The sequence below is a fragment of the Orycteropus afer genome, unplaced genomic scaffold (assembly GCF_000298275.1).
Source record: "Orycteropus afer afer isolate SDZICR_OR568_19922 unplaced genomic scaffold, OryAfe1.0 scaffold00137, whole genome shotgun sequence".
Lineage (NCBI taxonomy): Eukaryota > Metazoa > Chordata > Mammalia > Tubulidentata > Orycteropodidae > Orycteropus > Orycteropus afer.
In genome coordinates, this window is record NW_006921724.1 from 1,074,811 (window position 1) to 1,089,291 (window position 14,481).

The 14,481-nt window shown below is 36.6% G+C and overlaps 1 protein-coding gene across 1 annotated transcript in view; it reads left to right on the plus strand.

Annotated features, from left to right (window-relative positions):
• The window catches only part of TTC3 (tetratricopeptide repeat domain 3), a 129,652-nt gene that overhangs the window by 33,195 nt on the left and 81,976 nt on the right, over positions 1-14,481 (plus strand). Inside the window, exons 11-17 of the mRNA XM_007945559.1 lie at positions 279-453; positions 2,539-2,687; positions 3,746-3,839; positions 6,239-6,290; positions 9,158-9,218; positions 11,661-11,793; positions 12,433-12,515. Coding sequence (XP_007943750.1) covers positions 279-453; positions 2,539-2,687; positions 3,746-3,839; positions 6,239-6,290; positions 9,158-9,218; positions 11,661-11,793; positions 12,433-12,515 — 747 coding nt within the window. The remainder of the gene's footprint in view (positions 1-278; positions 454-2,538; positions 2,688-3,745; positions 3,840-6,238; positions 6,291-9,157; positions 9,219-11,660; positions 11,794-12,432; positions 12,516-14,481) is intronic.

The following is a 14,481-nucleotide window of genomic DNA, read 5'->3' on the forward strand; positions in this document are numbered from 1 at the left end:
AAATGGTTAACTCGCTTACTGAAAAGTTGGAGGTTGGAGTGGAGGACGAGACACCTGGGAGGAAATACCTGGTGATCTGCTCCTGTAAAGATCACAGCCAAGTTTTTTAATTAACAGTTTTAGTTTTTTGTGTGATTTTTTTTTTTTCCCCATCGATCATGGCCTTATCTAACATTTTAAAGTATGTAATCAGTTTTCAAGCGAAATATTTTTTTCCTTAATCTGTTTTCTTTAAGCATATTTTTGAGAAAAAAAATAAATTTATCTTTTTGGAACAGGGTCATTATCGTTATTGTGATGCTCTTTCTTTGCTGGGGGAATATGACTGGGCTCTGAAAGCAAACATAAAAGCTCAAGAACTCTGTAAAAATGACCCTGAAGGATTGAAGGACCTAATTCAGCAGCATATAAAGTTCCAAAAACAAATAGACGGCCTACAAGGTATTTCACCTAAGATTCTTTTGGTAATAGTCAATTCCCTTTAAAACTTATAAAAGTGGGTTTTCTTGGATCAATGAAGGACCATAAAACCATTCTCAAATGATTTTTACTTACTTTGTTATGTTGTCCTAGTCAAGTCACTTCAGTTTTCCATTTCTATCTGTGTAGAAATTTCATTAGTATTATATTTTATTGGGAGCTCTTGTGGTGTAGTGCCTAAGGCATTTGACTGCTAACCAAAAGGGTGGCAGTTCAAACACACCTAGTCAAGTCTCTTCAGTTTTCCATTTCCATTTGTTTAGAAATTTTATTAGTATTGTATTTTATTAGCTAGTAATAAAATGATTTGTATTCTTTATTTGAAACAGGTAACAAATGTTATTCTGTAGAAAAACATACCTTTCAGAAATCTTAAATCAAGTAAAAGCTTTTAGCTTTTTGCAACAAAATTATTTTTAAAAATTTCCATCCTTATAAAGTAAACACGCACACACACGAGTTCCTGGCTGGCTAAACACTTGACTATTAACTGAAAGGTTAGTGGTTCTAATCTACTTATAGGTGCTATGGAAGAAAAGGCCTGGCAGTCTACTTTTGAAAGGTTATGGCCTGTGGAAGGCAGCTTTACTCTGAAATACATGTAGTCACATGAATTGGAATTAACTAAATGGTGACTGGTAACTGTTTTTTGGGTTTTTTTTTTTTAATATATATATATAACTTCTGTAAATGTATGTAATTGGATGTGTAAGTTAAGGATTAAAGATTTTTCATCCACTTTTATTTTCTCTCAAGTCATTTTGCTTTTTCCAGTACCTAGAGTATCCTTATTGTCAGTGTATGCATCTTTCCTGATTTTCCTTCTTCAGTTTGAGTATTTAGTATCTTTTGGAGCTGAGCTGAGCTGAGTGATTTTATCTCATTAGGAGATGAGAAAACAAAACATCCCAAGATTGTGAGCTTCTTGAAGACAGGTATCATCTCTGATTCAAATTCATAATTTGCTCTCATCTAGTCAATAGTCACACATAAAGTAAGATGTCAAACAAATCTTGTGTAACATTTTGTTGACAGCATCCTAAAACTGAAAACATCTAGAAATACAAGATTGCTTAGGTTTATTGTTCATTTCTCAGAATTTGATGTTTTTACTGTCAGCTTAAAAGAAATCTGAAAATCTTTTGAAGTATACTTTGCCAATCCATTGATTACTATGATTGATTTTTATAGGTCGAACACGAGGTAGGAGTCAGTTTAAGAGAGCCTATTACAATAACAGGTGAGTTAATATCAGATCGGTAGTTGTTACTTGGAATGGCTGTGCCCCCTGAATTTAAGAACAATTTGTGTTTGACTCTTGTGTAGCTAACAACAGCCACCTTAAAGTTAGGAGGGAAGAGGGGTGATTTTTTAAGAATTCACTTTTAAAATCAGGTGACTATGAATTGTCAGATTTACTTTATAAAATGTTTTATTGAATTGTTTACTTTCTCCCCTAACTTAGGTAGTTAAACTTGTGGGATATGTATATGTTAGGTATCAGTAGCCCAAGTTTGTAGGGAAAATGGGAATGAAATATTCATTGACTGGATCCAGTTTTGGCCATGAGAGTCCTGGCAGCCCAGGGCTTTATATTTTCACCTCTGACCTGGAATCATTTGCCTCCAGCCTCCCACCATCTTTTCAAAGATTATGATACTTCCTTTTTGAAAAAGCCAACAGATGGACCTGAGTATGCTCACAAGGAAATAAATAATAGCCAGGGTTCTACATTTGCATATTCGGCAATGAAAATAGATTAAGCTTTTCTGCCACCATTCTTATTAGATATTTAGGATATTGAAACTATTCACTTTTAAATGAGAAGATTTAATTATTTTACTATTAGAACACAGAACACTTTTCTTGACTTGCTCTGGATCTATTTTGAGCATTTGATAATGACTTTTAAACAGTGTTTATATATGAAACCCAGTCTCAGAGATATTCTTTTTAAAGCAACAGTATCTTACTTTCAAGAAAAAAAAAAAAAGGCTCTATGTTGCTGCAGCCTGCTTGTTTGAAGGGTCACTTTTTATACATGTGCATTAATCGATGGTATTAGAATGGTTATTCCTTTCTCCTCCTCTAGGGACTATATACCTTTATCAGTACCTTCATTTAGTACTTCACTTAACTTTGTGGATACTGAAAAAGATTCTACAAACACTGCACACAAAATGACAAGTTGTAGAAGGAAGAAAAGGGTAAGCTCAGTTAAAAATTAAATTATTTCACATATAGGTATTACCATATTTTTACAGTACTATTTTAGTGATAACGGAAACCAAATATTTCGGTAATACAAACCCTTTTTAATTACTGATATCAAGAGAGTAATTCTCTCTGTCTTTTAAATAAATAATCCAGCTACCTCTTATAACCACAAAGATAATATTCAGAGTTACAGAATTTCTTTGGAAGCCACATTTTGATATTTTCAAAATAGTTTTTCTAAACATTTTTCTACCGTAAGGATTATCCTCTTTTGTGTGTCCTCCTTTTGCATGTCTTGCAGCCAGACAGTCACCAGAATGAGTGACAGAGAGGTCTGGTTGCCAAGTGCCCCCTAGCCCTGACAATGCTGTGGATTTTTCTTTTCCTCCCTTTTTCCTTTTTTGTAATGACTGGGCTGCCTGGCAGTGTACCAGCTCATCCACCCAACCTGTGCTGTGTTGGCCCTTGCAGAAAGCCAAGCTGTTTCTGCATCTCTGGAACCCTCAGCAGCAGTGATTCAGTGTGTGCTCAGCAGAGGCTTTGGTCTACTGTGTTCTTCAGAGCACCTAACTACCTATAGCCTGGCTCTGTGAGAATTTCCCAGATGATCTGTGTCTGGGTTTTCCTCTGAGATGTAGGATACTTGAAGCTTAACAGTTACCACTAGTGTCCTCATTTATATTTCTCTCTAGCATTTGATGGGAAAAATGAAAATGATGTTTAGGGTTGACTGGATGGTGGGCATTGAAGGGAACATTTGTCATCACCCACATAGTCCTTTTATTAGTAATTTTGAACATCTCAAAGCAGCTGTACTCAGAGGAGTATAGGGAAAATTTGATAGTATTCATACAGTACAAAGACCTAATGAAAAACCACCATGTCAGACATCATGCTAGAGATTGGAAATAGAATTGGTAATTCAGGAGCTTCTCATAGTTTACAGTCACTTATCATCATCTATCATCTTGATTGTTTATTCATTTAGGATTAAGCAGTTTTTTTAGAGGCTTGTATAAATTCTTTTTTTTTTTTTTTAAATCTCTAGTTTTACTATCATAGGCAGCAGGCAAATGGGGCTTTGAAGGGAAATGATCTTGACTACGACGATGAGGAGTTTTATGAATATCAACTACCATTGAGTAAGTTTTGGTTTCTTAGGTAGATTGTTTGCTAAGTTAATGTAGTGTTCTTTAAACTTATGTGCCCTAAAATTTGCATAAGCCTTATTTGTATTTGCCAGTACCCTCATTTTACCTATGGTGCTTCTGTGTTACAAAAACATTTAATACTTATTTGAAATCCTTGTTCAGTCTTTTCCTATTATTTAATTTTAAAGATTCAAATAAAAAGAATTCAGACACCAAAAATACATGCTCTTCTTGGCCTGTGCCCAAATTTCACATAGGAGAGTGTTTCTCAAACTTTTGTTCATTATTGGCCTTCCCAAGACGACTTTTTGAAAATTTTAATACTAGTAATATACTGTTTAGGAGTCTCTGAGTGGCTCAAACCGTTCAGCGCTGGACTATTAGCTGAGAGGTTGGTGGTTCAAAACCCACCCAGGGACACCTTGGAAGGCAAACCTGGTGATCTGCTTCCAGGACATCACAACTTCAAAAAACCCTGTGAAGGAGTTCCACTGTGACACATGTGGAGTCCCCATGAGTTGGAAACAACATGATGGCAACTAACAACAGCATAGTTTTTATCTGTTTACGTATTACATGTATATGTGCTTTATTTATAAAAAGAAGATGTTTTCACCTCCCAAGAACCATTTTTCACCCTCTAGGCATGATCTTACCCTCATTGAAAATACACGCTTCAGGGAAATTTTAGTTTATCTTAAATATTACTTGTTTACTTACATAGCATAGAAACTATGCTTATCTCATTTATGCATCGACTAAATACACGGCAAATACACAGCAGGACCTATATTAGGTCAATACTTGACCTAATACTGGTCAAGTATTGCTTACTTGACGTCATTAGGAGATGAAGGACTCTGAGAAATGAGTGTTTATTAAGCTTTTCATTTATGGTCTGAATTTTCCCTTCTGCTGCCAGATTTTCATGGGGATCTTTCTAAAATGGAGTAAGTTACTTCCCTGCCTTTTGAAACAGAGTGTAAAAGATACAGATTTTCTTGCTGACTCAAGATGGTGGTGGTTATTGTGCACAGAAGTTATTTATAGCAAGCTTTCCTGTAGCATTCCTTGGAAGATTATTGAGGAAAGATTTATTGACCTTTTAGTTAGTGACCCTGTTGCTCTCTCTTCCTTTCTCGTGTTGGTTGGTTGGTTGGTCTCTTCTCAGTGTTTTTGCTTCTAGCAGCCATTATTTTCAGCTGCACCTGCAGTGCTATCGTCTTTCAGGCTCTAGTTCTGCATATTCAACTATTTATGACTGGGCCTTCCGTTTGGTTAGCACAGTAGTGAAATTATAGAGAAGGTGAAGCCTAGGAAATTGTCTTACCTGATGTAACTCAAACAGCCATGGACATCTTTGAGGATAAAACTTTTCTTTGGAAAGCAGTTTTTAATTTATCATTATTTTGTTACGCTATTATTATCAGATAGCAAAAGTGCTAAGAAAAAATCTAGATACTGCATGCTTTTCAACATCCACATTCGGGTGTGAAGAAATTATGGTTCCAAGATTAGGGTTAAGTAGTTATGGCCAAAGTCAGAAAGCAGAAATCAAACTAGCACTCTTCTGGCTTTCCAGAAGCCTCTGTAGATTCCTCAGGCCTCCCAACCCGGCTCAGATTTTAGTCCCTCCATAGTATATAGGCTCTGACTTATTTCTTCTTTTTTCTTCCCATACTTCCACCAAATGTACTCTCTCTGTACAGTCTCATACACAGCCTTGACAAGCATTTGAGTCTTCTGCCCAAAAATAGGCTTACCACTACTGCCAGGGGCCTAAATGTGAGCACACACGCAGGATCTGAACCGAAGGGGGGCCTGTAAACTCTCATTCCAACCTCCTTGCCACCCTTTTCAACATTCCACAGTTATTAAACTCTCCAAATCACACAGGTTTATTTAGTGTTTCTTAAAATGATCTTCATTCACTCTTGGGTTCTGACCATTCTAACCAAATCCCACTTGTTCCTCAAAATCAAATGCAAATTTTCCATCTCTACCAAGGCCTTTCCCAAACTCTTCAGTTTAACTGTTTTCTCCTTTTATGAGTTGTGAGAGCAGTTGCTGATTATGGAATTCACAGGTCAGTAACAACACAGTATCTTCTTTCTTTTTCATAGTTATTGTTGTTTAATTACTGAAGCATCTGTCTTTTCTCCCATCTGGATTGTAAACTGAGAAAAGGAGCTTTGGCTTGTATCTCTCTGCATCTACTCCAAGTATACATTTCTTATCATAATTATAATTTATCTTTGTAATAATTTCATGGCATACATAGAAGAATCAATAGTAGGTTCTTTATTGGCTTATCCATTTGTGGTTACACTCACACACAATATTGCTTTCTTTACTTTTCTTATTCTTATTTTTCACTGTTTTACTCTCAGGTTTGTGGTTTTCCTGTACAGATTTCAGGAACAAATACTTTTGTATTCACAGGTAAGCCTCCAAGACATAAAGGAAGACATAGATCCAGAAACAATACAGTGGAGGCAAGGTATGTTTTTTCTCTAAGTATTTCTCCCCCCACCCCGCCATGTACTATTTCAAGAAAATGAAAATCTCTTTTTCAAGTATTAGCCACCTTCACGTTTGTGTCTTATAATGAGCACTAAAATCTGTTTCAAATAGCAAAGGCCAGTATCTTTTTTTTTGGCTAAAGGATTCTAAATCCAAGATATTAAACTGAATTCTCAAGGTCATATAATATGAAATTTATCAGTATTAATTCTTTTATTCCAAAATACATGCTTGTATGAGGAAGATGTATTTGGAGAGGTATGAAGTGAAAATTAAGCCTCATTCTCATGCTCACTTTATTTCACTTCTACTTTGATCCATCTTCTAAGGCGCTCTGGTGGCGTAGTGCCTAAGGCATTTGACTGTTAACCAGAAGATTGTCAGTACAAAACCACCAGCCACTCTGCGGGAGAAAGATGGGGCAATCTAGTTCCGTAAAGATTTACCACCTCAGAAACCCAAAGGGGGTTGCTTTGAGTCGGAATCAACTCGATGGCACTGAGTTTGGTTTGGTTTGGTTTTCAGTTAATCTTCTAGTGGCCTCTAGGAACTCACTGTTAATAATTTCTTAGCCATCTGGAAACTTACTTTCCATACACAAGCATGACTATGTGTCTAGTCAGTGGCTGTTGGGTATTTTTTTGTCAAAGGAAAATACTAATGAATGTAACCACTTATAAAACTAGTTCAACCAAACATCCTCTCCCTCAAATTAATAGGAACTATTGCTACCTCTCTATGATTAATCATCCACTGCCTACAGAGAGATTCAAGTGGATTGCAGAGTGAATTTGTGAATCTTAAAACAGAGATACAGTTTCATGAAATTGAGGAAAGTGGTGTTGGAGAAGTTGCAAAGCCATGTTTACCACAGTTATATCACTTGCCAGTTTTCTTTTCATTTGTTAAGGCTAATTACATGATGGGGGGGGGGTGCTTCAAGGAGAATGATTTGAATATCAATGCATTAGAGCCCTAAGGAAATTTGGTAAGGTAAGGAGATTAGTGAAGGAGCTCTGGTGGTGTAGTGGTTAAAGCATTAGGTTGCTAAATAAAAGGTTGTCTGGTTGAACCCACCAGCCGCTCTGTGGGAGAGCTGATGAGGCAGTCTGCTTCTTTGAAGATTTACAGCCTTGGAAACCTGATAGGGCAGTTCTACTCTATTGTAAATGGCTGCTATGACTCAATAGCAGTAAGTTTAGGTTTCAGGAAATTAGTAAAGCCCTAATTATTTCCAAGCAGGTCTGGTGGCATAGTGCATAAGGCACTTGACTGCTAACCAGAAGGCTGGCGGTTCAAACCCACCAACCACTCCTCAGAAAGAAGGTTGGACAATCTACTTCCATAGTGATACCTCCTTGGAAACCCAAGGAGGGGTAGCTCTGAGTCAGATCCAACTCAATAGCAATGAGTTTTTTTTTTTTTTTTAATTATTTCCAAAAAGGATATTTTTTTTGGTGCTACTACAAAAAATTAATACAGAATGAAGGTATAGTATATTAATTATTCTGTTACTTGGTAGAAACATCCTGAATCTTTCTTCTTCCACCCCAAACCCTGCCAGAGAAACCAAAACCCAGTGCAAGAGCAATCTTTGAATATGTGGTTTTAATTTTAACTTGTTTAATTAAAGATAAGTCTTTTTTCCTAAATTTTAAGTTTTCAAAATAAAGCCTCCTTATTTGTTAATGTCTGTCTCATTGGAATTTCACAGTTAAACCAGGTAGCCACATAAAGCATTTAGAGCCCTGGGACATAGTAAATGCCTAGTACATTTAACTATCATTGCTACTCTCATTTTCACTGTTAGAACCATTCTGGCTTTAATATCTTACGCAATGTCTCGGATATCTTCTCATATCAGATCATAGAGATATACTTCCTTCATTTTCATGGCTGCAGGATGTTGCATAGTATAGATGTGTCATTTTTCTTACCAATCCTCCATTGTATATAGAGGCTCTTCATTCCTCTCTTCCTCCCTTCCCTTTCTTTCCTTACTTCCTAATAATTAAAATAATACTTCAGCAAACATCTTGCACATGTACCTTTGTGCACTTGTTGCTATATATTTGAAGAAGAAATTTCCAGAGAGAATTGCTGTGTCAAGAGGATGTGTAGTTTTAACTTTATGTGTTGCCAAGTGGTCTTCCCAGAAGGCTGACACTGCTCGCACTCCCACTATGCTATGAGCGGGCCTGAGTTTTCCTTATCTTCTCCATTACCGGAGTCAGATATTCTGACTTTTGCCAGTGATAGGTTAAATGGTTATATCTTACTACTAAGTTTTCCTGTGAGATTGAGCTTCTTTTCTAGATTTATTAGATACATTTCTTTTTTTCCTTTTTAAGACACATGTCTTGTTTCAGGATTGTGCTGTTATTGATGGCTATGTTGTTGTTGTTGTTATGTGCCGTCGAGTCGGCCCCGACTCATAGCGACCCCTCCTTGGGTTTCCGAGGCAGTATCACTACGGAAGTAGGATTGCCCAACCTTCCTTCCGAGGAGTGGCTGCTGGGTTTGAACCGCCAGCTATAGACTTGTCATAACTTTTGAAGATTAGCATAAGGCCCTCCTGATTTTTCTTTTTTCCCATGTCATCTTTGGAATCTCCTTCTCTTGCCGGCTACCAGATTTCACAGACTTACTAATTTAGAGTATTTCAGAGCTGGTATAACTCTCCATTTACTCAGTATTTAAAATGACCTTCAGTGAATATTTTTGGTTTGTTTATATAAGACTATTTGTTTTAAAATGAACTGAAAATGAACACTTTTCTTTTTCAGTTCTAGTTCACAAGTGACCTTGCAGAAACAGTTTTCTAAATCTACCAGAGCTGCACAGCAGGTAATGGAAAAGGCTTTTTCCAATGGAAAAGGCAAACTCTTTGAACAAAACTTTTTCACATGAATTAATGTCTAATCATAGACATCTCTAAGATTTATTTTTTATGATTTCAGTTATAGACATATTTAATATGATTGCTAAAAAACCAAACGATCACTAATTTAAATATTTACTTGATGATTGTTTTAGACAGAGGTTTAGCTAATGGTTAATACTGCAAAATTGTTTGATTTTCAAGGATTTAAAACTAATATTGAATTTTAAATTTAATATTTTTAACATTTTTTAATTATTTAAACATTTTCAATTTGGTCTCATATCTAAAATCATTAAAGTGCAAGTGTTTTATTCTAAAAGATTTAACGTTAATCAGACAATTTTGTATATAATGTTCTTTCTGTGATATTTAGTAAGTGATGAAAAGTATACATTAACATGCAATAGAGAATACTTGTTTGAAAATATATGGGTCATTTTAAAATTTAGTTTTTTGTGGTGTGTTTTTGGTTTGTTTAACATATTTCACGAAGGATTGTTGGAATGAAGCATGTTTCAAGCAGTTTACTTAACCGCATTTACATTCATTTGCATAAAAGCAGAGGAACTCTTCTGGTGCAACGGTTAAGCACTCAGCTGTTAGCCAAAAGGTTGATGGTTCAAACCCACCCAGTGGCTCCACAGAAGAATTATCTGGTGATCTGCTCAGATAAAAATTCTGGCCTAGAAAACTCTTTGGGGTCGCTGTACTGTCACATGGGGTCGCTATGAGTTCGAATCAGCTTGACACCTAACAACAACAACAACCTGTTGGAGATTTTTTAATTATGTTTTATTACATTTATTATATTGACTCTAAAACCCATGATGGACTTAAACTGAAAAGACAGTCTGTGAAAAATTATTTAAGTGAAAATGATGGTTATTTTTGCAACTTCATTTGTTCCTTGATCTGAGTGACCTGATGACTCTTAGGAGAGACCAGTTGTTCAGTGGACAAAATCCAGTCTGCTCTTGCGGAACTTTTGAGTACAGATCACTTAGGATGTGCTATATTGAGGGAACTGATTTCTAATGGGAATAAGGGTATGTGGTCTGCTTTCTAGAATATAAAAGTTAAAATTAAATTAGGTGTGGGGATAGCATATCATTCTCTATAAATTTAAACCCATATCTTAACAACATAAACATGGCTGTAATTGAGCTTTTTAAATAATGTAACAAATACCAAATTTTATGAGAGTTGCCCTTTCCATGCATATTCTGGAAAAACTTGTAGATTTTGATTCATGAATGGAAACCAGCAGGAAGCTAGTGTGGCCATTGTACTTTGTGCACTGGCATCTCCTTTTGGATCTTTATTGTTAGAGACAGTGAGCAAGTCACCTGCCACACTCATTTTCTGCCCCATTGAATGGTGTACAAGCATATGTCAAGGAGTTTGGACATCTAGGCTTAAATTCTGGTCTTGCGTCTTATCTTTATGGAATTTTTGTGACTTAAAGTTATTGGCATGTAGCTGAAATCTGAATTCAAGTTAGAATATATGTGTACATTATGAATCAAGTTACAATTAAGTCACTTTAAGGGTACGTTGCAGCAATTTTCTTTTTGTTTTATAACTGTGTTCCTCCTTTAGTTTTAACCTGCTGACATCGCTTCAGAGTTGTTTTTTTTAAAAATCAATTAAAATTTATGAATTACACGTTAGGTAGGAGTAAAGATAAAGATTGAAACAGCCCTTCCTTGATTAGAATTAAGGTTCATGCCAGGATATAATGGCAGGTATTAAAACCTGATAGCGATCGGTAGGGAGCTCTGGTAGCATAGTGGCTAAGACACTTGCCTGCTAACCAGACGGCTGGTGGTTCAAACCGACCAGCCACTCCTTGGGAGGAAGGTTGGGCAATCCTACTTCCGTAATGATACTGCCTTGGAAACCCAAGGAGGGGTCGCTATGAGTGGGGGCCGACTCGACGGCACATAACAACAACAACAACAACAGTGATCAGTAAATCGATTACTTGTCCTGAAGTATCCAATTGTATTAGTCTCAGTCACACAATTTACTTATTTAAGTGGTGGTTAGTATTCTCCTCATGTGCTGTTAAAATTTCAGAATGCAGTCTGTTTAGCCTGGAAAAGTAAACAAGGCTTATTAACACCATGTAATGTAGAATAAACCACCCTTTCTTGTCATGGGCAACAGCTGAGGCATCAAAACCAGAAACTTCTAATGCTTCAAACCATTAGAAGTGCCTTCTTATTTTTCACTTTAGGTTGACATATTGAGAAAGGAATATAATGCATTAAAGGGTAGGTCAGGTATTTACATAAATATTTTATTAATTATCAAAGATTACTGTTCTATAATGAACTCTGGCATCTTAAATTTTAGACTCAAGATGTATAGCTCCATATTGAAATAGAATTTCTTTTTTGCAGGATTTTGTTACTTTAATGAAAATGCTGAGAGGCCTAATCCAAGATGGTTATACAGCCTTATTGGACCAACGGTGTCATTGTGCTGTACAGGCCTTTTCACACTTGCTAAAAGGTTTAGATCCTCAAAAAAATACAGGTAAAATTGACATAACTTATTTATAAGCATTAATGCATCTCAGGTGAGTGTAGGAGAGAATCAAGGCTTTAAAGCCACTGCATTAATAAACCTTAGAACTTGCTGAGCTCAACTGAATCTAATCCAGGTTGTGAGAAGCAGGTAGTGTTTCACTTCAGGTTTTATGAGTACACTCAATAGGTGATCCATGTTTATACTCTGCATTTGTTAGCGCTCCTGGCCTTTTATTAAAGTGATAAACCAAGGGTTTGGACTGACTTTAGTCACATTTGCATCCAGAAAGACGTATTTGCTTGATAAATAGGTATCCAAGATGATAGGACAACAAATGTTTCATTCAGTCACTAGCACCCACTTACATGCAAAATAATATGATTTTATAAATTATTCTAATCTAATATGAACCATATTTCCCCAAGGAATTAAGAGGTGATGATTTTGTGTTTTAAATACTTGATTGTAGTATAACTGCCTATCTTCACAAAACACAGTTTTCTAATTCTGCTTGTCCTTTAAACAGTCATATTGATAAGTGAGATTGTTATTACATATCTTTCATGGTTATGAGTAGGAGGTTGGTGTAGTGCACAATTGGGCAGAATTATGTGCAGACTTAACTGGAGCATTTTTATCGATAGCAATTGAATCTGGCCATGGTCAGCTATGACCTAGTGGTCTACAGGCTTGGCCTCTCTCTCCTTGGAATAGGGAGGTTTCAAGTAAGATTTGTAACAGAGGCAGTAATTAAAATACGACGTTGCTTTGAGAATATACATAAAACTAGTTTTTCAATTTTGGGCTCCTTTTCTCCCCAGAACTTTTTTGATAATTTCATCTGAAATAAACCAAAAAAACCAAACCCATTGCCGATTCATAGCAACCCTTTAGGACAGAGTAGAACTGCGCCGTAGGGTTTCCAAGGCTGCAGATCTTTACAGAAGCAGACTGCCTCATCTTCATCCTGTGGAGCAGCTCAAGGGTTCAAACCACTGACCTTTTGGTTAGCAGCCGAATGCGTTAACCACAGCGCCACCAGTGCTAAGATCAGTTTAACTTGTGTTTTGTTTTATAGGAAATTTAGTTTGTGTTCCTATTAGAAAAAATCGATGCCAGACAACCAATATGATTTTACTTTTTACTTGTATTAAAAGTAAAGGATCTAATGTGTCATGATAGATTTCATAAATGTAATGTTGAAGGAAAAGGGACATTGAAGGACATAACAAACGTACCACTTAATGTATGATTTGAAAAACCTATAGAACAATAATGTGTATTGTTTTTGGATATCGATCCCTCTTGTAAAAATAAGAAAACATGGACTAGACCTACATCAAATTGTATGATAATGGTTGCATTACTGTCCTGGAATATTTATTTACCTGTACTTTTCTGCGTCATAATTTGCTTTCCTGGTTTTGAGTTTTCTATAAATGTCAGAATGGCTCTAGAATGACCTCAGGTGTGGTATATCCTTTCTACTAACCTAGGCTCCAAGCTTCACTGGCTAAATGAAAGTTTAACCCTGAATTGCTATACAATTAGGCTCTAAGTATTCTTTATGTTCCCCCTACCCCGTGTTCCACAGCGCCCGAGTCTCAGCATGTGCCATGCTTCTTTCCTGTGCTTAATGGGACAGGTGAATGTCTACCCACAAGGGCTATCTGGTTTTATTTTCTAATGAGTCACTGGGGGCAGGGCTTCCTGATCTCAATTTTTCTATTCTTGACAGTATAGTAATTCATATCTTAATCATATTTTGCCTCTTTAGAATCAAAGAAATAGTTTATTACATTTGTGATTTACTGGGAGCTCTGGTAGCATAGTGGCTCAGGCACTTGACTGCTAACCAGAAGGCTGGTGGTTCAAACCCACCAGCCACTCCTCGGAAGGAAGATGGGGCAATCTACATCCATAGTGATACTGCCTCGGAAACCCAAGGAGGGGTCGCTATGAGTCGGGTCTGACTCGACGGCATATAACAACAACAACAACAACATAAAGTAGTGAGACTGATCTAAAAATGAAGCAAACAGGCATGGTAGAGCTTATACATTTAAATGAGTTGCATCATTTAGATGGCTCTGAAGGAAGCCATCATTTAATCCAATACATCCCTTGCTTGGAACAGTTTTGGAATGCCTCTTTTGGAACTTCCTCAAAGCTACTCATTTTGGACCTGCATCAAAGCTACTTTGTGATTACATTTTCCTTTTGACCCATAACAGGGTTACCAGTATTGTTTAAAGCTAAATGCCTTTTGAATGTCTCTTACTCACCACCAGCAGCCCCCCCAAAAAACACGTTCAAATCACAGAAGTTACCTAGTGTTGATAATATTCAAAATAAATGTATAAAACTTTTTCTAAAGAATTATTTGAAGACAAGAGTTATTTGCAAAACATTTTGGCAGCATCACTGGAATAATGCCTTTCCTCCTGGGAAGCAGCCCTTACTCTAGTATATGTTGTGGTTGAACCACAGTTAGTCTCTTTCACACTTCATAGTGTAGTGGTGAAATTCCTATTTTCCATGCCAGAGGCTCTGGTTTAATTCTCAGGCACTGCATTTCCAGCACAGCTATCACCCGTCTATCAGTAGAGGCTTGTAGGTTGTTATGATGGTGCAAAAACGGCAAGGAGGCCACATATTCTGACCTCCTCTAATCTCACAAGAGGAAGACAG